The 25233-nt window shown below is 37.7% G+C and overlaps 1 protein-coding gene and 1 non-coding gene across 9 annotated transcripts in view; both read left to right on the top strand.

Moving 5' to 3' along the window:
- Positions 1–25233, top strand: part of ZNF638 (zinc finger protein 638) — a 129453-nt gene that overhangs the window by 51628 nt on the left and 52592 nt on the right. For 5 of the 8 annotated variants that reach the window (XM_035001336.1, XM_035001337.1, XM_035001335.1 and 2 more), the window contains exons 2-3: positions 15508–17023; positions 21889–21950. In XM_035001336.1, coding sequence (XP_034857227.1) covers positions 15508–17023; positions 21889–21950 — 1578 coding nt within the window. Of the gene's footprint in view, positions 1–769; positions 878–9333; positions 9500–15183; positions 17024–21888; positions 21951–25233 lie in introns of those variants that run through there. The other 3 variants (XM_035001340.1, XM_035001339.1, XM_035001338.1) reach the window with 3 other exon arrangements.
- On the top strand, positions 18956–19062 carry LOC118008378. The gene has a single exon (XR_004678680.1). It is a non-coding gene; the product is annotated as a U6 spliceosomal RNA (small nuclear RNA).

Raw genomic sequence — 25233 nt, 5'->3', positions numbered from 1 at the left:
AAGGAAGGAAGGAAGGAAGGAAGGAAGGAAGGAAGGAAGGAAGGAAGAAAGGAAGGAAATACATCTGCTTGGATGCTAGGTAAAACCGATGCATGAGACTTAGGGTAGGTGGTGTGATTTGTGTGGTATCCATAGGCGAGACTTGGGAGTTTTACCAGATTTTGCCCAATGATTGAGCTTTTATGTTGGTATAGTAGAATAACCTTAAGTTACTCGAGTTCTCTCAACCCAAAGTTTTTCATCAGTAAAATGAAGGCTATGAATATCTACCACATAGGTATTTTGATTGTGAAATGACACATGAAAAGATTTTTAGTGTTAAGCTTTTAGCTTAATAAGCTTCAACTGACTTCTAATTTCCTGACATTTTCAGTGGCTGTGATATGCATCATATCATTGCTATAGGGATGCAAAAATAGATATAAGGCGAGAGCTTAAAGGCAGGCAAAATCTTAACCATATGAAGACTTATGCTATACAGTGCGAGATATTACCGAAGGCAAAAATGGTCAGAAGACTTCACGGAGGCGAGACACCACAGGTCTTAAAGGTTGCGCGTGATTTGGACGGGACAGGTACAGAGCAGGCAGAGGCATTGACAACGGTGCCTGAGGACACAGTGGGCTCCGAGAACGCTACGCGCAAGAGCGCCCCCTTTCGGAACCAAGCTCCTCCGGCTTCTTTCTCGTGCCTCCCGGCGAGCGCGGTGCCGGCGGTACGCAGGCGCCGGGAGCAGATGAGGGCTCGCAAGGGCTCGATAGGTGCGCATGCGTGCAGCCCTCTGGAGGCGGTAGCTTCTTCGGCGTCGAGACTGGAGGCTGAGTGCTAAACTGTGTGGGGCGCAAATGGGATCCGGCTGTTAGTCGCGTAGGCATAGGTAGGATCGCTGCCTTGTGGGGAGTAGGGGGCTGGAAGGCGGGAGCCCGTAGTGTGGGGGTCCTGAGCCTTTCCTGTGCGGTCCGGGCCGACTATTGTATCTGTGTCGCAGCGGCTGCGCACAAAATGGCGGCGGGCAGGCGGCGGGGGCGGGAGGAGGTTGGGGGACCCCCCGGATGGGAAGGGAAGCTTGCCTGCCCCGCTACCGCGTCGGTTCACTTTGCTGCCCTGGAGGGCCGGGTCGGGCAACCGCGCTGGGACCTTGCCTCAGGAAGAGCTGCCCGACGCCGTTGCATTGGGCGGAGGAATGAGAACAGCCCTTGGGCAACGCCGTGGCGGCCCCTTCCCCATCGGCGCAGGGCCTGCCGAGGCCGCGCCAGGCCTGACAGCCAGAGGAAGCGGTGGTGCGGGAGCACCGAGGAGGGAGTAACCATTCCCGTCTGGCCTTGAAGCGAGGCGGCGGAGCTTGAGCCGAGTCCTGTGGCGAGCGACGTTGTGCAAGAAGCGTGGAGACAAGAGCATGTTTGTGTTTGGGGCTGGGGAAGGGGGAGTTGGGGTGAAGGGGGGATGTTAGATCCAGCGGCTTTTGCTGGTCGCTGTCTCCTGTGCCTGCCTTTTGCAGCCTTAAAGCAAAGAAAATGTCACCTCTGTGCAGGATACGGAGGGCTCCTAAACGGTACTGATAATTTATTTACAAATTTCTCGGAGGAATCGCGAATACGGATCGTTAGTGGTTTGTGTGTGATTCCTAGGCTGACCCCCGTTCTGTTAAAGGTGTGTGTGTGTGGGGGGGGGGACACAATGTATACCGCCCAGCTCAATCCTTGAGGACGTTTGAAACAGATCTTTTGTTATTCGAGATAATTGCGAATGAGGGAGACTTCTGTTAGTACAAAATGTTTAATTGAACTAGACAGTGACGGCTGCCTCTAGCTGATTTTTCTTAAGATTTACTATAAGGACAAATTTGGGGGGGAGACCCCTTTATCTTTATTTATTTTTTAAGATTTTATTTACTTATTTGACACAGAGACAGCGAGAGAGGGAACACAAGCAGGGGGAGTGGGAGAGGGAGAAGCAGGCTCCCCGCGGAGCCGGGAGCCCGATGTAGGGCTCTATCCCAGGACTCTGGGATCGTGACCTGAGCGGAAGGCAGACACTTAAGGACTGAACCACCCAGGCGCCCCCACAAGCCCCTATTTTAATATGAAGGCTTTTTGAAGAAAAACTTGTTACCAGGATCCGGCAACTGATGTTGATTCAAATTCTTTTTCTAACCGGCTTTGGAATTGTGCACAAAAAAATTTTTCTTTTTTCCCCCTCATTTGTTGTAAAGGGTTGACTTATTTATTGAGAGTGTTTGCTGATTCAGATTTGCAACTAGTATTGATAAATTGGAAAAATTAATTTTCAAAAAATGATTGAGGTTTATACAGAAAAATGCATAATTTCATTATTTCAACATAGCTTTATTAGGCATTCTAGACTTAGCTTATATTGCATTTTTTATTTGACAACATTCATATACTTTATTTTGTATCCGCATACTCTGTAATACGCACTTTTAATAGTTATGTGGAATCCAACATGTTGATACGGTAAAATATGCTGGGCCAGTCCCTGCTTCCTTGTTGCTATCTGGTAAGGGGAAAGATAAAACAGAAGTCACAAAATCTCATTGGTTTCTATTAACCAGTTTTCAGAATGTATTTATTCATGTCACATATTAATTACCCTGAATATTGGTTATATTTTAGTGTTGTAATCTTTTTTTGTCTTAGAGGGTGTATATAGCAGATACTCTTGTTTAAAAAACGCTTATTACAATCAGAGATCACTTTGTACTTCATGGCTGTCATAAAGATTTTCTCTTGGGTGCTCTTAAGGTGATCTCTGGAAATTTTTATGTAGTGAAAGAAAATGCAAGACAAATAGTTTAGTGAAAAGAGAATAATAGGTTTTGGAATCAAAAGATCTGGATTCAAATATCTGTTTTTTTCTTACCGTGTGTCTAAGATTTTGGGTAAGTTATTTTAGTCTTTCTGAACTTTTGTTTCCTTATCTGTAAAATGGTGATACTACTACTTCCTGCTTGGGATTGTGAGAATTGAGAAGATAATGAATGGAAAGCCCCTATCCTTTGGCACATACTAGGTGCTTAATAAATATTAGCTGATACTTTTATTACAAATGCTTAAGTTTCAGGCAGCATCTTTTGATAGAAGATTATCTCTTGTGGATATTCCCTTTTAGTTAAAAAGAAGCTTAAAGGAATTCAGATTAAATTGATAGAATTTTGGAGCTGAAAAATCATCTAATATTTCATTAAAATGTTTGGTGTATCTATAAATTTTATATGTGCCTCTCTTGTAGCACTTACCAAAATATATTGTAACCATTTATTTATATGATTGTTGTGTTCATCTTTGTATCTGTCCCAGTGCCTGGTATATATTCCATGCTCCTGTGTTGAGTGAATGAACTCAGCTGGTAGTTGCCAGAGCCTGGGTAAGAACCTAGCCCTTGGAGTCCAAATTGTGCTCTTTCTACCATGACTTAATGTGTACTGGTCAAAGTTTGAATAAATCTGTCCAAATTCTTCATAAAATGCTTTATATACTAAAAATCAGTGTTTCCAGTGTGGGTACCCAGTAACATTGGGCTGTTTTACAAGGAAAGAGGAGCTACTGAATGTTGGCATGTGGTGATTTAGACCGCCTCCAGATTTTGAAAGTAATTGTATTTGTGTCTAAAGCCAATAAGCCCCTGTTTGTATTCAGCATTACTTACTACTCTTTTATTACTTCAACTTTATATAGTAGTAGTAGTCTGAAATTTGTGGCTGAGAATGAAAATAGCTATTTGGAAGATAAAAGAATAATGGAAAGGAAGAAGGTGAGGTGTAGAAATAAAACAGCTGTAATAATGGTCAGTGAGGGTCAAGAGCAAGGGTTTTGTCCTGAGAGAAGAGTTCAGGGAGTACAGGAGAGTTTTAAGGTACACATATTTCGTTATTTTCTTCATGGTTACCTTGGGCACATATATATTTTGGATTATTTTCAACTCTTGAGTCTCTTAAATACCAAAATAATTTTTGTTCAGTCTTTTAAGGTTTTACACTTTTTTCCCTACCTTATTTCTACAGTCTTCATTAAACTTTCAACTAATCTCCCTGTTGCCCTGTTGAGCGAATGTTGCCAACCTTATTTTCTTTTGAATGTCTTCATTTCTTTAGAAAACTTTTTATTATGGAAAAATTTAAACATAAAAGTAGAGAGCGTTATGTAATGATTCCCCTGTGTACCTATCACCCAACTTCAGTAATTGCAAGCTAATGGTCAGTCAGATCTCTACCTTCCACCCTATTATTTTTAAGCAAATCCCATATCATTCAATTTATAGTTCAGAATTTTTCTCTACAATAGAGAAAAACATGCTTATCACTCCTAAAATAATAATTCCTCAACGCTAGTGTTCCAATTTCTCCAATTGTGCCTCATATACCACAAAGTGTGTATATACATGTATTAATTTCTATCTCAACTACTATATTGAAATTTTCAGAAATTACCCAAGTCTTAATAAAAGAAGCAAGTATCTACCTACTTCTTAACTAAAGCATTTTGTTTACTATCTTAACACTTTCTGAGCACCTACTGTGAGTCAGGAGGTGTAATTTTTTAAAAAGATTTATTTATTGGGGCGCCTGGGTGGCTCAGTCGTTAAGTGTCTGCCTTTGGCTCAGGTCATGATCCCAGGGTCCTGGGGTCGAGCCCCACATTGGGCTCACTGCTCCACGGAGAGCCTGCTTCTCCCTCTCCCACTCCCCCTGCTTGTGTTCCCTGTCTCGCTGTGTCTCTGTCAAATAAATAAATAAAAATCTTTAAAAAAAAAAGATTTATTTATTTTAGGGGGGGCAGAGGGGGAGAGAGAGAATCTCAGGCAGACTCCACGCTGACCTGAGCCGAAATCAAGAGCCAGCCGAGAACCAGCCACTTAACCGACTGAGCCACCCAGGTGCCCCGGGAGGTATAATTTTAATTGTCACATCAACATTCTGAAGTGGGTGTTGTTTTTATTCCCATTTTTCACATGATGACGCTGAGGCTTGTGTTAACCAGCTTGCTGAGGGTCACATTCTTAGCATTCAGCAAGACCAGAATTAATACACTGAATCTAAGGTCTAAGTTCTTAAAAAAAAAAAAACCACTATGCTACATTAGTGTTAAATTTTATTTACGGGAGTTAACCAATTTTGCGTGAAGTAATTCACTGGCACCCCTCCTAGCAGGGTGGATATCATCAGATTAGTTGAAATGTCCCCAAAGATGAGATTATTATGAATTGCATAATGGGCTGACTAATAGTCAATAGGGAGTGAACAGGATGCGGAAAAAGAAAAACAAAAATGTGTTTAGGGCTGATGCTCTTTTATCGTGTTGCATGTTTTCTGCCTGTTGCCATACTTCTAGTCTTTTTTTTTTTTTTTTGACTTAGTATATAATTAAGGAGTTAGTCTTGTGTTGGACTGAAAAGGTTGGGTCATTTAACTTTTGAATGAATTAAATCTGACAGGAATATCCTGTCTCTCCCTGCCTCCCCTCTTCTATTCTTGTATGCATACACACATGATTTTTTTCTGAACTGTTTGACAGTAAATTGCATATATTTATACTGCTTAATCCTAGTTTACTATTTCCTAAGAACAGGGTATTTTTTTTTTTTAAGATTTTATTTATTTATTTGACAGAGACACAGCGAGAGAGGGAACACAAGCAGGGGGAGTGGGAGAGGGAGAAGCAGGCTTCCCGCCGATCAGGGAGCCCGATGCAGGGCTCGATCCCAGGACATCATGACCTGAGCCACCCAGGCCCCCAGAACAGGGTATTTTCTTTTGTAGTCATAGTAAACAACCTCAATAAATTTAACATTGACAGACTTCTTTAATCTACCATTTTCAATTGACCCAGTAGTGTTCTTTATAGCATTTTATGGTTTTTGGTGGTTTTTCTTTTTTCCAGTACAGGATCAGTCTAGGGTCAGATAATTGTATTTTTAATTGTTATGTCCTCTAGTCTTTTTTTTTTTTTTTTTAAGATTTTTTATTTATTTATCTGAGAGAGAGAATGGGAGACAGAGAGCATGAGAGGGAGAGGGTCAGAGGGAGAAGCAGACTCCCCGCCGAGCAGGAGTCCGATGCGGGACTCGATCCCGGGACTCCAGGATCATGACCCGAGCCGAAGGCAGTCGCTTAACCAACTGAGCCACCCAGGCGCCCCTCCTCTAGTCTTTTTTATTCTGGAACATTTCCTATAGCCTTTCTTTTATCTTATGTGAAGTTGACATTTCTGAAAAATACAGTCTGCTTTCTTTCTTTTTACTTTCTTTTTTTTGGTAATAGAACATTTCTCATTTTGGATTTGTCTGATGTTTCCTCTTCATTATATTCAGATTATGTATCCCTGGCCAGAAAAATCACATAAGTGATGCTGGGTCCCCATGGTATCAAATTTGGAGGTGCATGATGTCCATCTGTCTGCCATAAATACTATGTGTGATAACATACTTGGTCAAAATGTTTGATTCCCCCCCACCGCCCCTAGAACTAACTGATTTGTGAAGAGACATTTTAAGACTATGCAAATGTCCTACTTAATAAAATTTCCCTCTAGATTTAACATGCACGGATGATTTTTTGTCTGAACCAATCTTTACTATTATGGTTACAAAATGATGATTTTTCAAGTCAGGAGTCCCTCTACATTTGCAGTGATTGATTGCTGTGCAATTACAGACTCTTGGTTTTTCAGTGGTTTATAATTTATTGTCCAGTTTTTTCTTTTTCTCATTTCATATTTATATATCTTGTCTTGCACAGTGAAAGCCCTGGTTCCCAACACTATCAAAACATGTACTTACTTGCTTAATCCTGTAACGTATCTAAAGTAATTTAAGAATGGCTTCACCCATGGGGCACCTGGGTGGCTCAGTTGGTTGGGCGACTGCCTTCGGCTCAGGTCATGATCCCGGAGTCCCGGGATCGAGTCCCGCATCGGGCTCCCTGCTCGGCGGGGAGTCTGCTTCTCCCTCTGACCCTCCCTCCTCTCATGTGCTCTCTCTCTCTCTCTCATTCTTGCTCTCAAGTGAATAAATAAAATCTTAAAAAAAAAAAAGAATTGCTTCACCCATATTATTAGAAAAAAACTCCCCAAAACAAACTACTAAAAAGAGTAAGAATTTATGTGTAGTTCTCCCCTTTTTCCTGGCTCCTCTAAAACTGAGGATGTATAAATCAAATAGTGGGTTCTTAAATTATTTGCATTAATTTTTTTAAGTGGGTTATAGTATGCATTTGAAAAATGATTGAATTAATTTGCTTTCAGTTTTAGATTTTTTACCTTCTTCCATCCTTGTTTTAAAGTATTGCTTGTTAACATGCTTCAAAAGTGTATAATATGTAATCCATGAAATATCATTCCCATTTTCTTTAAGTCCTTTCTATCCAGTATCCCATACACGTAATCAACTTGTTTTGTATGTTATCCTACCTGTGTTTCTTTTTGTAACGGTAAGCAGATACGTGTTTTCTTATTTTCATTTTTTTATACAAAATGTAACATGCTAGGGGCGCCTGGGTGGCTCAGTCCATTAAGCATCTGTCTTTGGCTCAGGTCATGATCCCCTCAGGTCATGATCCCCTCAGGTCCTGGGGTTGAGCCCCAAGTCAGGTTCCCTGCTCAGCGGGGAGCCTGCCTCTCCCTCTCCCTCTGCTGTTGGCCCTGCTTAGGCTCTCTCTCTCTTGTCAAATAAAAAAATAAAAGCTTCAAAAAAAAAAAAGTAACATGCTATATATGCTTTTTTATGCTTTGTGAAGACTTTAAGGAATTTGGCATTTTTAAGGCATTTGACCAGATAGTTCAGATATGCTTAATCAAAGATTTTGGAAACTTATTTTAGGCAGAGACAGACGTTTTGGCCTGTATGCTTCATGAAGGTGAACAACCTAATGGCAGGGAAGGCAAGAATACAGTTATGCCTCAGAACAGTTTCATCTGGGTAGTGAATGTCTTCAATACTGTATTTACTTCTTGGTCCTGCTGACCTCTTTTACATTGGCTTTATTTTATTTCCGTGCTTGTGCTTTCTCACTAAGGCAGTAAATATGCTATCAGTAAGCATTTGAGTTTTATCAGCATCTTCTGCTTTTCTCATTTCTAGTTTTAAAATCCCAGGAAAGATTTCTTTATTCCAGCTTGGGTCAGGTGTTTTCTCTTTGATTAATGCATTACATTTATTGAGGGTAGGCGAGGTAAGCATGCCCACCAAAGCACTTCTCAGGGAGGCATCATTTACTATGAATACAGTGTGGTCTCTCAAGACCGATTTATGTATGCACTGCTTTAAAAAAAAAGTACATATAATTATATTCATCCTGTTTATCAAAAAGTTGTTTTCCTGGGTTAACTATTAAATCATTGCTATATGAGATGGTTAATGCATAGTTCTCATGGTGCTCTGTTCCTGGTGTTGTGCATTAGCAAGTTGAGCTTCCATTTTTTTTTCATATATGGAATCGTGATGTTTATCAATCTCAAGTGACAGTGAAGTTTGTGATGCCCTCCATGATACCAAATAATGTTTCTAATTGTCTGCTTTTTTCTTTGTTTTTTTGACAATTTCCTTGAGGTGTACCACATTTTGGCATTTTTAACTTCTAGTGATACTGTCCAGCCACACTTGTGGCACCTTCAGAGTTATGACTTATCTTTCGTGAGACATGAAGGGACACAACTAATGGTAGAAAAAGTTGGCTAAGTGGATCCATCGGTATACTAGAAGAAATAGCAGATTGAGTGACATTTAAACTGAGGAAAGCCTAGAAAGATATGTACTCCCTCTTATATTAACTGACCAGTGTAATACCGTATTCTTAGGTACAAAAGTGTATTTATATGTTGTCAGTCACTCTAACAAGATAATACCAAATGAGGCATGTGGGTATATATCTAGAAAAATCAATGGTTGTTTTCCTTTTATGTTAAGATTATAGAAAACAACTCTTCTGTGTGTCATGAGGGTGATTTTTCTTTATTTGGGGGGGTGATAATGAACATTTATTATTTTTTATAATGAGAAAAAGCAAAGCTGTAAGATGTGTATTTTATATATCTAGAATATTGCATGGAAAAATACAGAGAGGAATTAGAGGTTCTAGTTATGATCTTGCAACTTAGTTCTGAGGCTTCACTTAATCTGTAAGAGCTGGGATTCCCTTGCTCACGGTGTTGTTGTGAAGTTCCAATGAGATAGTGAATATTAAAGTGCTTTGTAAACTGTGAAGTACTATAAAGTTCACCTTTGGGGTTTGATATAAATTTTTTCACTATGAATCTAATGGAGCTATTATGATCAGGCTAATTTTTGATGATGCTTTTAGATTTCCTTTTTCTTTTGCAGAATCTATAAAGAAAATAAAGGATTACCTTTCTTCTGAAAGATTACATTAGAATAACAGGCAGTTTTTGATATTCCATGGTAGTGGACATCTCAGAAAGACCTCATGGGATCTAGTGTCAATATTTTTTTAATCCATCAAGCCATTTCTGCATGCCGGCCTCAAGAGGTCAGTTTCTATTAAGTGTTTCTTTTCTTTCTTTCTTTCTTTCTTTCTTTCCTTTTTTTTTTTTTTTTTTTAAGATTTATTTATTTATTTGACAGAGCGAGACACAGCGAGAGAGGGAACACAAGAGGGGGAGTGGGAGAGGGAGAAGCAGGCTTCCCGCCGATCAGGGAGTCCGATGCAGGGCTCCATCCCAGGACCCTGAGATCATGACCTGAGCCCAAGGCAGACGCGTAACGACTGAGCCACCCAGGCACCCCTATTAAGTGTTTCTAAAAGAATTTTTATGTTTGACATTTTATTGAATAATTGTTGTTTCAGAGTAGCATGTTTCAGTTCTTAAAAGGGCATAGAAAAGCGTTAACTGCTACTTGTCACAATAGTAGAATTTTTTCAGGAGTTCAGAATGTTTCGTGACCAATAAATATCCTGGTTTTGGCAAATATTAAATGTAGGAAAATAAAATGTTAACTGAAAATAGTATATTTCTAATTTCATACAGTAAAGTTTGGTGTATTTTCCTCCCCTTTCATCCATGTGTGTATTCACATACACAAACCTGAAAGAAATTATATCAAAATACTAGTTTATTCTAGGATCATGGTTTTAATGGTAAGGATTTAATTTACTATTTTTTATTTTCTATAAAAAGCATATGTTACTTATATAATCAGGAATAAAATTTATTGTAAAGTATTAATATTTAGTTGCAGTTGTTTTCAGAGCAGTGTTAATGAAAAACTGAGATCTTAACTCAGGTTTTTCGAAGTGAGTTTAGTGATTTCATAAATCACTCTAGGGGAACCATCCTCTTTATGGCTAGAGCTCAGTTATCCAGGAAATGGCATATTCTTTAATAGTTATGGTTAATGAAGATTATATTTGCTGTCAGGCATTTGTTCTGAGTTTTGGCTATCACTTGTTACTTTGTATAAATTCTATGATATTACCAAAATTTACAAATTACTGTCATATCACTGAATGCCATTGTTGGTGAAACCTCTTGGGTTTCTTGTAGTAGCAGATTTGGAGAATAAGGATTCTCTTATATTTGCTATTTTTGGTTTAGAAGCTAGCTTGACTTTAGACATGTGATGGTAGTACTACATATTTATATACGTAATACAATAGTATTATGGATATTTTATCTTTAATCAGCATTTTGTGTTTTGTCCATATGCCAATTAAAAAAAAATGAGAACAACTTGAAGGGTTTTATGTACTAGTTATTATCCTTAGGGTATATCCTACCAAGGATATTTAATATTCCTTTTTACAGCTGCAAAATAATGGTATACCATAGCTTATTCAGCCAATCTCCAGTCTCTGCAAACCCTCTTAATTGGAGAGGTGTGAAAAGGGAAACATCCAGATTTTTAACTATATTTTATCATTTTGGTTTCTCTGATTTCTTATGAGACACTAACTCCATCTTAAAAAGTGGAATGTTAGTTTTATAAAGGAAGGGATCTGTTCTGGCTTAATATACTTCCCCATGTAGACCAGCACTATTAAAGTGTTTGTTAAGTGGATGAGTAAGAGTTGGGTTTGAAGTTATTCTGACATATGGCTTAAGAAGACAGTTTCTCTACGTTTTTAGGTGTACCTAGCACTTTTTTTTTTTTTTTTTTTTTTTTTTAGGTATCTTGAAAGATCTGATAGTTGATTTTGGAATTTTATTCTTCTGAATCTGTTGAGAAGGTGATAAATTTCTGTGCTTCATTTAGGGGTTAGCATTTGCATTGAGTAATTGTACCCTGAAGCATTATTGGTAGGGCTGAAGTTTAAAAAGGGGGAGAAAAGTTAAGCAGCAAAGAAAAGGATGCTGATTGGTGGGGCTTGCCTGTCTTTAAATTAGAGTTGAAGAAATGAGGCTTGAAAATTATCTAATTGCAAAAGGGAAATTTGTAATACCTTATAAATAGAAAGCTTGAACTATAAATACCAGCATCTTTTGTTCGCAGTGAATGTGAATGATAGTTTTAAGAGAGATTAAACCATAACTTTCCTAAATGATTTCTTAATCATTTAGGAAATGTGCTTACCCTTTCAAAATAAAAAGACAGTTATGCAAATGAACTATGGGTATACTCCTTAAATTTCATTTACAAAAAACCCCACAAAGGTTACTTAACATTTTCTTAACCATTGAAGATCTTTTACTTGGCATATGGATTGTGGGCAGACTTATTATATTTTTTAAAATAGTCTGTGTCAGTTCTTACCAATGCTCAACATTGTGTTTCATGCTTCTAATTTAACATTCACATCATTGTAGTGGGAATAGAACTGGAGACAGCTGAGCACATGTATAGTAAAGTAATTTATCGTAATTCCTCTTTTAGTGATGTTTTGAAGAACTCCTTTGTCAGAAACTTTTCTGCCAGGATTAAAAGTGATAATGGTAGCATAAGAAAGTGATGATTTTACATTAGTGGATCAGTGTCTGAAAATGTTACTAAGTGCAATCTAACGTGAAAATACACTATACTTAGAATAGGTCTTAAATTCAGAAGGAGTCTTGGGATAAAAGAAGTGTTGGCTTAAAGTTCAGAGGGATTAAACTTGTTCTTAGAAGGGAGGTTAGTTGAAGAGACCTATTGAAAGAGTGACAGTTGCTTATAATGATGGATTTTCCAGGATATGCATATCTGGAGAGAAACTTTCTTACCTCTAGCCAGCAGCAGGTCCTGGAATCAGAATGCTTCATAAATAACTATGACTAAACAAGCCCCAAACTTGTCTTACCAAGGGAGAAGGGAGAACAATCTCTTTGGGAGAGCCAGGACTGCTGTTAACTTGTTACTATGTCCTCATTATATTAGATTTCACATTGGGACTAACCACATGGGACATCTAGTGTGTGTGCACACGTGTGTATTTTAAGTCTCCTAAAAAAAATGCAAACAAGCCAAATCTCTGCTTACTGAGAGTTGAAATTTAAGTTAGGGAAAGGCCTTTTACTTCTCTTCATTTATATTCCACACTGTTCTATGAATATTGAATCTTTCAGGACTGATATTTGCGACTACAACACTGATATGGATATGGCAGTTGTTGAAACGTGGAAATAATTCTGCCCTGATTAGTAAGAAACTTTCTCCCCAAGGGTGGACCTCCAGTTCCCCCACTCTTTTAGTATCTCCAAGGACTGTCTCCCTCTTCCCCACCCACCACCTTGTGCTACAGCAACTAAAAGCTTAAGGGGGCTAGAGGAAGGAGGGGCTCAGGACCCTGGTTGCACACTGTAAGTCATGAGTTACTGTTTTAATTGTTCATTGTTTGTGCTTTACCAATTACTATTTCAAATAGCACCTCTGAGAGTATAATCATGAAGAAAACTCAAGTTTAGGAAGCACAAAATGAAAAAAGCTTTTTGATAAACAACGGCATCATAGAGCCTTTAATATATGGTAGGCATCATGTCTCTCTAAGAAGGATAGCTAGTGCATGCATTTCAGACTTTCTTGACCAGGGATCTTGTTTGTGGAAGACCTACAGTCTTATAGGATACTAATTTCTGCAGAATACAGTTTGTGAAGGGCTGCTCTCTTACATTCTATGAATGTATACATACATCAGTGTAAGGGTGTGCTAGACACATTAGGAAATATGTAGATAAGTTTTTGCCTTTAAAGAACTTAAGATGTAGATACTTCTAAATGATACTTGTTCACAGTTCCATGCGGTAATCAGATGACTGGTTGAAATCTGTTTTTTGTTTTGTTTTGTTTTGTTTAAAAATTTTATTTATTTATTTGACAGAGAGAGACACAGCGAGAGCAGGAACACAAGCGGGGGGAGTGGGAGAAGGAGAAGCAGGCTTCCCGCGGAGCAGGGAGCCTGATGCGGGGCTCGATCCCAGGACCCTGGGATCATGACCTGAGCCGAAGGCAGACGCTTAACGACTGAGCCACCCAGGCGCCCTGAAATCTGTTCTTTTTGATTTCCTTATGGGGGGAGAAACAGTATTTGGGAGAGTTCGTGTTCCTGATGTTGTGGGAGTCTTCACCAGTTAAGGAAAATGGTGCTGAAAGAGTTTGAGTAACTAGATGACAAACTGCTTATGTAAGACAAAGTTGTTCTTGGAAATATTTTTATTTTGTAGAAAATAGGCACAGTTTCATATGACTGTTGTCTAAAAAGACCTGGAGTTTGTTATAAATGAACGTTATTGACAGAGAATTTGGATATCATATCATTGTTTACTAAGCTTGTGTCTGCTGCTTGTATCTGTTGAATTAGAAACTTGTGTAATTTTTGTTGTAGTGTTGTGTTTCATTCTGATTTGAAAATTAATTATGTATATTAATGACGACTTTGGATGTGATCAAATAGCTTAACAAATATTTGAGGGTATTTTAAGTAGGAGTAGCGTTTATGCTTGGAAGATAAGAAAGCAATAAACACATTCTTTTAATTGCCAGTAGATAGTTTAAAAAAAGACCACACATATGAACACAAAAGCATAATAAAAGGTATGAATCCCAAATGGTACAAGCAACAAATAAAGTTTGTTGAAAGACTCACTGGGTGTTGGTGGTCAAGAAAGGTTTAATGGAGGCTGACCATTGAGTAAAATCAAGTAAGTCAAGTCCAGGGCAAAGTTATTTTGTTTGTTTTGATTGGAAGAGATAGTTAGAAGGGAGTGTGTTAACCAGATAAAGCCCATTTCTCAGCCAAATTAACATTTCACTAACATTATGTATAAATTAAAAAAGGATATAGTGGAGTTATGGATGAAGTTGTAGCTTGAACCAGAAAGTGATCATCAAATATGATCTGTAGTGTGGATTTTCATAGTAGGTGTAGATGTCTCAAGACCTTATGTTTCCCACCTTGCATTTCTATCAGGTGTAAAAGTAGGGACCTGATGGAAAACAGGCATAGTCTGTTTTATTTTGTTTTTTGTTTTTTGAAACTGGGAGAGGGAAGTCAAGTTTGGTGGTTGCTGACCTTGGTCCTGAATGATAGCTAAACTATTTTTCTGAGACTCAGATTGGAATGAATTGTGCTGTGCTCTGATGGCTGGACAGCAACCAGTTTAATACTGTGGGAGCTGCAGAATGTTCTTGCTCACATCTGTTAGTGGTTAAGAGTATGCGTTATGGTTAAGAGTATGCGTTATGGGGCTAAATTACCTTGAGTGCAAATCTTGGCCCAGTCATTTATTATCTGTGCAAGTTACTTCTGTGCCTTAGTGTCCCTGTCTGTAGAACTTACATATTTCAAGGGGTGGTTGTGAGAATTAAATGAATCAATCCATGTAAAGTGCTTGGAACAGTCACTGGCACATGAACAGTATAAACTTAGTCATTGTTATTACTGATATATATTTGCCTATACACTGTGGAGGGAATCCAAGAGAAAGGTGACTGGTGGTTGTACTACATATTATGTTGTATGTTACAATCAGTTCCATGCTGCTGCATACTCTTTTGTCAGACTCTAGTCAAGTTATTGATGATCAGTTTTCATCTTAAACATTTTATTTAACAACAGAAACTTAAGCATAGTCTAATTATTATATGGAATTTGTGAGATGTGATTCCAAGGAGACTGTCTTGGAGAAATGAGTCTTGTAAAATTTTAGGCTTACAGTTTCTGTTCTAATGGTTTGTACATAACATACATATTAAGTGTATGTGTGTTTCTAAGTATTTTAATGCCTTCATCTTTTTTTCCAGTAACAAAGCGTGAAAGAAATCCCCAATGTTTTTCAAGATTATTTAAAAGGATTTGTAATTACCGCTCAGCACCTAGGACAGCACCCAGTGCAACAATTTGTACATGAACTCTGGCTTGAGGTTTGGGGTTTGTGTTCTGGATTTGGGAAAGAAAAGAAGAGAACATTTTTGGGAAAGTTAACAATTCTCATAAACACTCTAAAAGTATATGAAATGGAGGATGATTTCATGGCTTTATTTCAAAATGTTTTACACTGGCTGTAGAACCCACTTCATGAAGTAGTTTGAGTTAAAATGATCTAATATTTGTGTTTTAACTTTCAGCTTTGTGTTATTCTTGGAAAATTTCGCACCACTTGTGAATTCCTTGAACCTGGGCATTGCAAACCCACTTCTGTTGGGCCCATCTCCTTTGCACTTTGCTCAGATTAAGACTCAGTTGGCGCTTCAGCAGCTGAATGCCGTTGCCTCACATAGTTCAACACCACCTTATACTTTATTAAATCAGGCTTTCTTGAAAATAGCCATGTCGAGACCCAGGTTTAATCCTCGAGGAAACTTTCCACTTCAGAGGCCACGAGCACCTAACCCTTCTGGGATGAGGCCTCCAGGACCATTTATGAGGCCTGGATCCATGGGTCTTCCAAGATTTTACCCAGCAGGGAGAGCCCGTGGAATTCCACACAGATTTGCTGGCCATGAATCTTATCAGAACATGGGACCACAGAGAATGAATGTTCAGGTAACTCAACACCGAACTGATCCAAGATTGACCAAAGAAAAATTGGATTTTCATGAAGCACAACAAAAGAAGGGGAAGCCTCATGGTAGCCGGTGGGATGATGAGCCTCATATATCTGCATCAGTGGGAGTGAAACAGAGTTCTATAACACAGGTTACAGAGCAGAGTCCTCAAGTTCAGAGCCGCTATACAAAAGAGAGTGCCTCAAGTATCTTAGCAAGTTTTGGATTATCTAATGAAGACTTAGAAGAACTCAGTCGCTATCCTGATGAACAGCTAACTCCTGAAAATATGCCATTAATTTTGAGGGATATAAGAATGAGAAAAATGGGGCGCCGATTACCCAGTTTACCTTCTCAGAGCAGAAATAAAGAAACACTTGGTAATGAGGCAGTTTCAAGTAATGTGATTGATTATGGGCATGCAAGCAAATATGGCTACACAGAAGATCCACTTGAAGTACGTATTTATGATCCTGAAATTCCAACAGATGAGGTCAAGAATGAATTTCGGTCGCAGCAGAGCATTTCTGCATCTGTTCCCACTCCAAATGTGATATGTAATTCTATGTTTCCTGTTGAAGATGTGTTTCGACAGATGGACTTCCCCAGTGAGTCCTCTAATAATCAGTCCTTTTTTCCAGTTGAGAGTGGAACTAAGATGTCAGGCTTACACATTTCAGGAGGACAGTCAGTCCTTGAACCTGTAAAACCTGTCAGTCAGTCCATTAGCCAAACAGTTAACCAGACAATGAATCAGTCTCTTATTCCTCCATCTATGAACCAGCAACCTTTTTCATCAGAATTAATTTCAGCTGTAAGCCAGCAAGAGCGGATCCCACATGAACCTGTGATTAATTCATCTAATGTACACGGATCAGGAGGAAGTAAAAAGAATTACCAGTCAGAAGCTGACATTCCCATTCAGTCGCCCTTTGGGATTGTGAAAGCATCATGGTTACCAAAGTTTTCACATGCTGATGCCCAGAAGATGAAGAGACTTCCAACTCCCTCTATGATGAATGATTATTATGCAGCGTCTCCAAGAATATTTCCACATTTGTGTTCTCTGTGTAACGTAGAATGTAGTCATTTGAAGGTGAGTGTTTTTAAAGATCACTGTATAATTCAGCGCCCAAATTTCCTCTAAATTTTCATATTGTGCTGGTGTTAACTAGGCATTGAGGAAATGGCAGAAATTATTTGTGATTGCAACATCACCGCTTAGTTAAAATCTAAGTAGCCCTGGCTACTGACTTGAGTGTTAGGCTTCCTTTATTCCTGTGACTGGCCACATAACATAGTTTGTCCATGTACTTTGAACTTTTGATTAGTTCTCTCAGAAAATTCATGCAACATAAAATTTGTATAACAAACTGTGGACTTATAAAACAATATCAGATGAGTCAACTTTAAATAGAATCTGTTAAAAAATATAAAAAGTTGGAATAAAATATTTGTACTGCACACTTTTAAGAGATAGCATATCGTAGCCTTGCATGTATCTACCTTCTTAGGCTAAAAGACAGTTAATGTTGATTTAAGTATTTTTTGATTAGCTAGACTAGGATTTTTAGTGTTTCATGAGAAGGAGCTTCCTAAAATAACTTAATCCATAGCCAAGTTGAGTCAAGAGTAATTATTTTGGGGTCAGCTATCAGCTCAGAGAATAGTGTAAGATGGTAGAAATTTAGAGAGAAAAATCTTAAAAAAATAAAAAAGGCCTAGGTGTACCTCTGTGGTCAGTATAATTAGAAGAAAGTATTGTATAGAGGTGCTGAAGAGTAATGTAGAATATACTGTTTGATAGTACAGTTGACTCTTGAACAGGTTGGGGCTTGAGGGTGCCAACTCCTGCACAGTTGAACGTCCAAATTGACTCCTTAAAAACTAATAGCCTGTTGACTGGAAGCCTTACCGACAACATAAATAGTTGGTTAATACATTTTGTATGTTAATAGTATTGTATACTGTATTCTTAAAATAAAGTAAGCTAGAGAAAAGAAAATGTTAAGAAAATCATGAGAAAATACACTTACGTGTACTGTAAAAATCTTTGTCTAAGTGGACCCGTGCACTTCAAACCTATGTTGTTCAAGGGTCAACTGTAATCGTTGGTGGATTTGTGTAGGAATTTTTCCAGTATGTTTTATTTACTTACATATATCTGGAAACTACTGTTTCTTTTGTTCACTAATGTGATTTGTAGATTTACATTATAAATGGTCAGGAAGGAATGTACTTCCCATGGAATAAGCTTCGATTCAAGGCCATATCATTGGTTGTATGTATACTTTGAATAGGCTTAAAACCTATAGGTGTTTAATTCTCTTTTTTTCCTCCTTTGAGTGCTGCCCTTTTATTGTCTTTGTATTACCCACTCACCAGATTTCAGCTGATGCTTTTCTTAACTCTAGCATAGGAAAGCAGCATTCTTCCTCATTTTAGCCAAATTTGCTGAGTTCTAATAAAGTAATAGTTGCCTTCCCTATCAAGGGAGATAGCCAAGTCTTGAAAAGTCTCAGAATAATTCGTAGCACTTAGTCTTTAAGTATCGCTGGCCTAAGTTCTGAATTGAGTAATAGGCTCTCTGTATTCCATTTGAACTTTTAATTAGTCATGATGAATCCAAGAAAGGTATCTTAAAATAAAGAACTTAAAAGTTTTTATTTTGTAGAATGGAAAGGCATATGTTTATATGTTTATTCAGTAGGTATTTACTGATTACCAGTTTCATACATGGCTATATTAGATGCTGGGCAGAAATGAGTGCTATATAAATGAAGACGTTGGTCTTAAGCAGTTTAAACAGTCTCATTGAAAAGAAAAATTACACACCTAAGGAATTTAAAAAATTAGAGGGCATCAAATGGTTCAGTGATTGCATTTAACTTGTTTTGGTATGCTGTAGGGGAGAGAGTTTTAATATTTCTATCTTGACTTCAGTCTTAAATCCGTTCAGGCCAGCTTTATCAACTTATCAACACCTATTGTGTATTTATCAGCATATAATTAAAAAGAAGCATAAATAATGCTCGCTTTGGCAGCACTTACACTAAAACTGAATCAATACAGAGAAGATTAGCATGGCCCGTGTGCAAGGATGACATGTGAATTTGTGATATGTTCCATATTTTTTATAATAAGTGTAGTTACCACCATCATCTCATACAGATAAAAAGGGAAAGCAAAAAAGAAAAAGTATAAATGTACGTTCTGACATCAAAAGACTAGTTGGATAAGATTGAGTGACAGTAACTTACTGTATTGAGTCTGGCCTGGAAGGATTTGGGAGGGAAGACTTCATGGAGTCGGTTAAATATGGGTCTTGAATAATGAGTAGGCTTCAGATATACCTAGGGGAGGAGGGATGACATTTCAGATGTCAGCAGTAACAATAGGTACCAAGGGTCTTCAAAAGCTTAGCTTAAGGAGTTTAGATTGAGGTGAGAGGCATTAGGAAGCTAATTAAGGTTTTTGATATGTGAAGTGACATGTTCAAAGTGTATTTTAGGGAGATAAATCTGGCAGATGTATGCAGGGTGAATAGGCATGAGAAGAGATACAGTAGGGTACTGAATATGAGGCTTCCCTAGTTCCTTCAAGTGTAAGATGGTGAAAGTCTGGGTTAATATGATAAAGTAAAAAGAAAAGAAATCATCACTGATTCATTAGAGTTCACAGAGATTGCCGTTTAAAACAGAAAACACCTCTTTTAACAGAACAGCATGATGGATATAACTAATGAATTCTTCACTACTGGATGACCACACAATAGGGATTTGTGAACATGGACTTAGATGGTACAAACTACCTCTCTTGTTTCTGTGTGATACATCTTACTGCCTTGTAAATGTGCATATATATGACCTTGTAAACAATGTAGCCAATAAATGTAAATTACCAATTACAGTTTTTTTTTTTTTTTTGCTAAATGACAGTTGATAAATATGTTCCCCACCGCTGAATCTTTTAAAACTATAGCCTGAAAAAGGCAATAGTAGAATGTGAAATGTATTTCTTTTCCAAATTGGGGTTCAGATGTCAGAGGAGCTGTGCTTGGTTTAGAAGTTATGTCTTTTTGGCTGTCCTCAGTTTAGAAGCTGTCTTTCTGACTGAAATAATTCAGTTTGAGAAAATACTAACTGACATAAAAGATTTTGGAGGTAGATGGAGGATAGAGTGAGCTCTTATATAGGTAGGTATTTTCACAGTTTGATTCTGGGCCTACTCAACTCTACAGTCTTACAGCATTTCCTGCTTAGTAGGGGTAATTATCACTTTTTCTCTGGAGAGGCAGTACTGCTTTTGGACCCCTATTATCTAATCTGGGTACTGTTACTAGAGAGTCCAGAAATTGGGGTGGCATGGGTATATTTACTGAGCTTAAAGCAAGTGATATCATTGAGTGAAGTGGGCCTGTTAAATAGTACAGTGTGTGTGTATACATATATATATATACGTATGTGTGTGTGTGTATATACATATACACACACACACATACATATGTATGTATGTATATGAATGTATGTGTAGAACTGGAGTGTATGCCTTAAATAGGGCAGCTATCAGCATCAGTTGATAGTTGCTATACAGAATACATGTGCAGTATTGTTTTTTCAAGAAAAGCTGGAAGTCTGGATTTGGGGGTAAAATCACTGGATTTTTAAATGATGGCAACTTATTTGAGTAAAATGCTTTATGGTCTAAATAAATCATGCCCAACCCACTATTTGCCAGTGTGTCTGTTTGATGTAAACAATGTCCAGTTAATGTCAAAGACATGGGTTCAGCAGTACTAGAGACTCTTTAACTGCCAATCTCTTCTAGCTTTCTATTTGTAGCATTGAGCGGGATATGCAGACATTTCTTTTTTGCAATCCACAGTCACTTCCATGGCTTAATGAAATAGTTTAGGGTTTTTCATAACCTGTTGCTGAGTATTGCCAGTAGCATGCACCTGTCTTGAGATAGTTCTTGACAAGGCAGATTCCAAAATCCGTGTCAGCCGTGGTTTTTAACTATGGAAACTTCTAGTTTGTAGCAGTGACATACTGAAAATATTTTTGAAATGGAAATGAATTAACATTTTCGTCAAGGAACATTTTAAAATAAAGAACTGTTGAGTAAGTTTTTTACCTATCCAAATGCTGGAGAAACAATAAAACATTGAGTAATAATATACACTGCTTTTAACTGTTTCACTGGGGTGACTGTATTTTTGAAAACTGAACATTGTCTTTTTTAAAAATTTTAATCAGATGTATCTTCTAGGAGCTATTTATGGGTACAGATTGTAATTTTAGGGCAGATTTGTAAATGAAGTAATGTATTAAAAAAGCATTTTGTTCATTGTAAATGTCTTTGAAATGGTGTTACTTTCCCTTAAATCCTGAAAATAAATTAGATTAAATCAGCAGCAGTTTTTCATATTTTTACTAATCTTATCCTTTGTCAATATAGTGGGTACCTTGTTTGGAATGGTACTGGCCTAAGAGGTAGGACTTTTTGTTGTTGATGTTGTTAGCTTGAATTTAGAGATAAAAGTCATTGACACTATTTTGAAGATGCCATTGCAGATACCGTTTTATTTATAGAATTTTTGGTGTTCTCTGGAGTATTTTTATATGTAAGGTGAATTATTTCTGATCAGTGCTTTTATTTTTTCCAAGTTTAAATACATATTTGATTTCAAAATGAGTATCCACGGGTATGATAGGGGTATGATTTTTTAAATGTCTTTATACTAAAATGTTTCAAAATGGCATCAGTAAGGTCTGGTATTAAGTACCTTTGGAGAGGTGCTTTATTTTTGTGAAATATTATTGAGTAGTCAAATGTTACTTATAACTAAATTTGTTAATTTTTGAAAAAAAGAATTACCTGTGTCATTTTTAAAAGCCTAATTTCATTAGTCAGTGTGAGGAATATTCTAATTTCAGCACTTTTCTCCTTTCACAATAGGATTGGATTCAGCATCAAAATACATCTACTCATATTGAGAGTTGCCGCCAGTTACGTCAACAGTAAGAACAAGTTTTTCTTTTTTATAGGTAGCAAATTTACAAAATAGTTAATGTTCACATATGATTGTTAAATACTTTTAGTGTGGTACTTCAGGGAAAAATATTTTTAGAAAGCTATTGCCTATTTGAAATATTTTATGAAGTATATTTAATCTTTTTCCAAAAGGAGAGAATTAAATATGATCTTTTCTTCTGACTCTCTCCTAATTATTTCCAGTAGGTGGACTTTTAATGTCATGGGTTCATTTCCTTGCTGGCTTGCCTTCCTTGCAATGGTTTATCTATTTTAGAGTAGTCTTCCTTTCTCCTATCTGCCCCACTTTTCCAAAGGATAAATAACTAAAAACCACCCCAAACCAAACACCAGTATTTAATTTCAGGTGTAAAGCTCTCCTCTGGTTTAGAACCTATTTTAAGAATAAACCTTTGGGGCACCTGGGTGGTTCAGTCAGTTAAGTGCCTCTTGGTTTCGGCTCAGGTTGTGAGATTGAGCCCCGTGGCAGCTCATTGCGGAGTCTGCTTGGGATTCTTTCCCCCTTCTTTTCCCTCCCCACCAGCTCCTTCCCCTGCTTGCTTGCTCACACATGTATGCTCTCTCTTTCTTTCAAATAAATAGATAAATCTTTAAAAAAAAAAAAAAAAAGAATAAACCTTAAGTGGGAGATAAACAAGCTAGATGTGTTGGTTCCTCAATATTGGTTCTTCAGTTTTTCAACCTTTTGCTTTTTTAAGACAGACACACCTATGAAAGTGAAAAGTGTGACTTTAACGGGAATCTCATATATCCTTGGAGTAACAAAATTAAATTTTATTCCCCCTACTCATTAAACATGATACAGTTGTATGTCAAGTTACTGGTCACTAGACTGATGATAGTAACGTGTTTGGGGGCAAATGATTTTGTCACAGCTGTTTTGGGTTTTGGTTTGGTTCTTTATGAAAACATCACCAAAATTTTTGAGATTATTCAGGACTCTTCAGTCATAAGTGATAAACTTAATTCAAAGGAGTTTTTAGTTTTTATTTTAATTTTTTTAAGATTTGATTTATTTATTTTAGAGCCAGCAAGGGCGGGCAGGACCTTGAGCAGGGGAGGAGCAGATGGGGGAGCAGAGAGGGAGGGAGAAGGGAAAGAATCTTGACCAGACTTTATACTGAGCACGGAGCTCGATGCAGGGCTCCATCTTACGACCCTGAGATCATGACCTGAGCTGAAACTGAGTCTGACGCTTAAGTGGCTGCACCACCCAGGCACCCCAAAGTCGTCTTTTTTTTTTAAAGATTTTATTTATTTATTTGACAGAGACAGAGATAGCGAGAGCAGGAACACAAGCAGGGGGAGTGGGAGAGGGAGAGCAGGCTTCCTGCCGAGGAGGGAGCCCGATGTGGGGCTCGATCCCAAGACCCTGGGATCATGACCTGAGCCGAAGGCAGATGCTTAACGACTGAGCCACCCAGGTGCCCCAAAGTCATTTTTAAAGTAAGGGAATTTATTAGTTTATTTAACTGGGAAGCATAAGAAGTGATTCTAGTGTCAGGAACAGCTGAATTGGATTCTGAAACAAAAATCAGAGTAGTCAGAAATTGTTTCTTGGCTCTTTGTTCTCTTCTGCTTTGGCCGCGTGAGATCCCAGGTGCACTTCCTCCATAAAGCAAAATGACCCCCGTAATTCTGGACTTAAATGAACCGTGTAGTTAGTAATTCCACGAGTTCAAAATAAACACACAACAAAAAACCCTCTTTCCTCATAACTTCTGTATAAGTCCGAGGTTTGACTCTTTTCTTTGGTCCATCTTGAAATCAGTTACAATAGTTGTGAGAATTGGGTACTCGACTTGTGTTGGTGTCATGTGCCTGCTCCTGCTGTGGAGTGTGATAATAAGCCCTACCTGAATCATACAGACTATGAATAGAGATAGAGTTTTTTCCCTACATAGATGCTGTGCAGACATAGGTTATTATATGGAGATAATTTGTTACCTGAATTAGATAGGCTTAGCTATCACTGTAAATGGAAAATCTCTCCTAAGGCACAAATTTGAATGTCTAATTTTTATGAAGATGAGGAATTTAAGTGGTAGTGAGTCATTTGCTATAGGTAGGCATTAATGTTAATAAGATTCTAGCTCATACACTGCCATTAATTTCCTAGAACAAATGGCACATACACCTATTAAAGCCTTCTGTGTAGATAGCCTTTTTTTTTTTTGCCATGCACTTAGGCCCTGATTTTAAAGTGCTTTCTGTGCCTGCCTACATATTTACCTTTTTTTCAGGTTGTGTGCTCTTGAATAATTCTTTCTTGGCTTTCTCTGCACTGCAAAAAATAATGACAAAAAAATAGATTTGATTAGGTGCTTGGGATCATTCCATGGCAAAATATATGCTATTCCATTCTTTGTTTTTTTAAGCTACATTGTGTTCCTTTTGTTTCTATACCTTAATGTATTTAGTTATTCACCTGCTGATGTATATTTAGGCTCTTACTCCTTTTCTTCAGGCTGATTATCTCTTCCCTCTCTTTGTCTTTGTTGGATCTTTCTGGATTATGATACAGGAGTAGTTGGTTAACCTGTGAGAAGATACAGTGCATCAGAATTTTAGTATTAAAAATAAGTAATAATAGCTATATTCTTGTATGCTGGGCATAATTCTAAGTCCTTTACATAATTTTCAAAACAACCTTGTGAAATGTATGTATAATGATTATTTGTGATTTTATCAGTGAGGAAACTGAGGCATAGAGAGTCAACTTCCCTGCTGTCCCACAGCAAATAGTTGGTGTAACTAGTCTGTCTAGCCCATGGATCTTTACTCCTTTTCCCCCTTTTTCTGTTCAACAGATTATTCTGAAAAGTTTCTAAGCTGCAAAAGTTGAAGGGATAGTAAACATTCATATATTCGTCTTCATTCACCAATTATTATCATTTGCCACATATATTTTATATTTTTATTAAACTTTTTTGAACTATTTGAAAATAAATTGCAAACATGATAACTTCACTCCTCAATTCAGCATCTATCTCCTAAGAATAAGGAAATTTTTCTACAGTAGTTGTCTGTTGTAAACACATTGAATCCCTGCCTACCCTCCAACCACACTCCCAAACCGGGAGTCAATCAAGATTCATGCACTGCAGTCTCTTAAGCTAGAACAGTCCACTCTGCCTGTTTCTTCTTTCTCTTTTTACCTTACCTTTTCTTGCTTGCTTTTCTTTCTTTCTTTCTTTCTTTCTTTCTTTCTTTCTTTCTTTCTTTCTTTCTTTCTTTCTTTCTTTCTTT

This window comes from Mirounga leonina, unplaced genomic scaffold, assembly GCF_011800145.1.
Source record: "Mirounga leonina isolate KUSES-001 unplaced genomic scaffold, KU_Mleo_1.0 Mir_125, whole genome shotgun sequence".
Classification (NCBI taxonomy): Eukaryota; Metazoa; Chordata; class Mammalia; order Carnivora; family Phocidae; genus Mirounga; species Mirounga leonina.
Note: the sequence above shows the minus strand (reverse complement) of the source record. Positions and strands in the feature narration are given on the sequence as shown.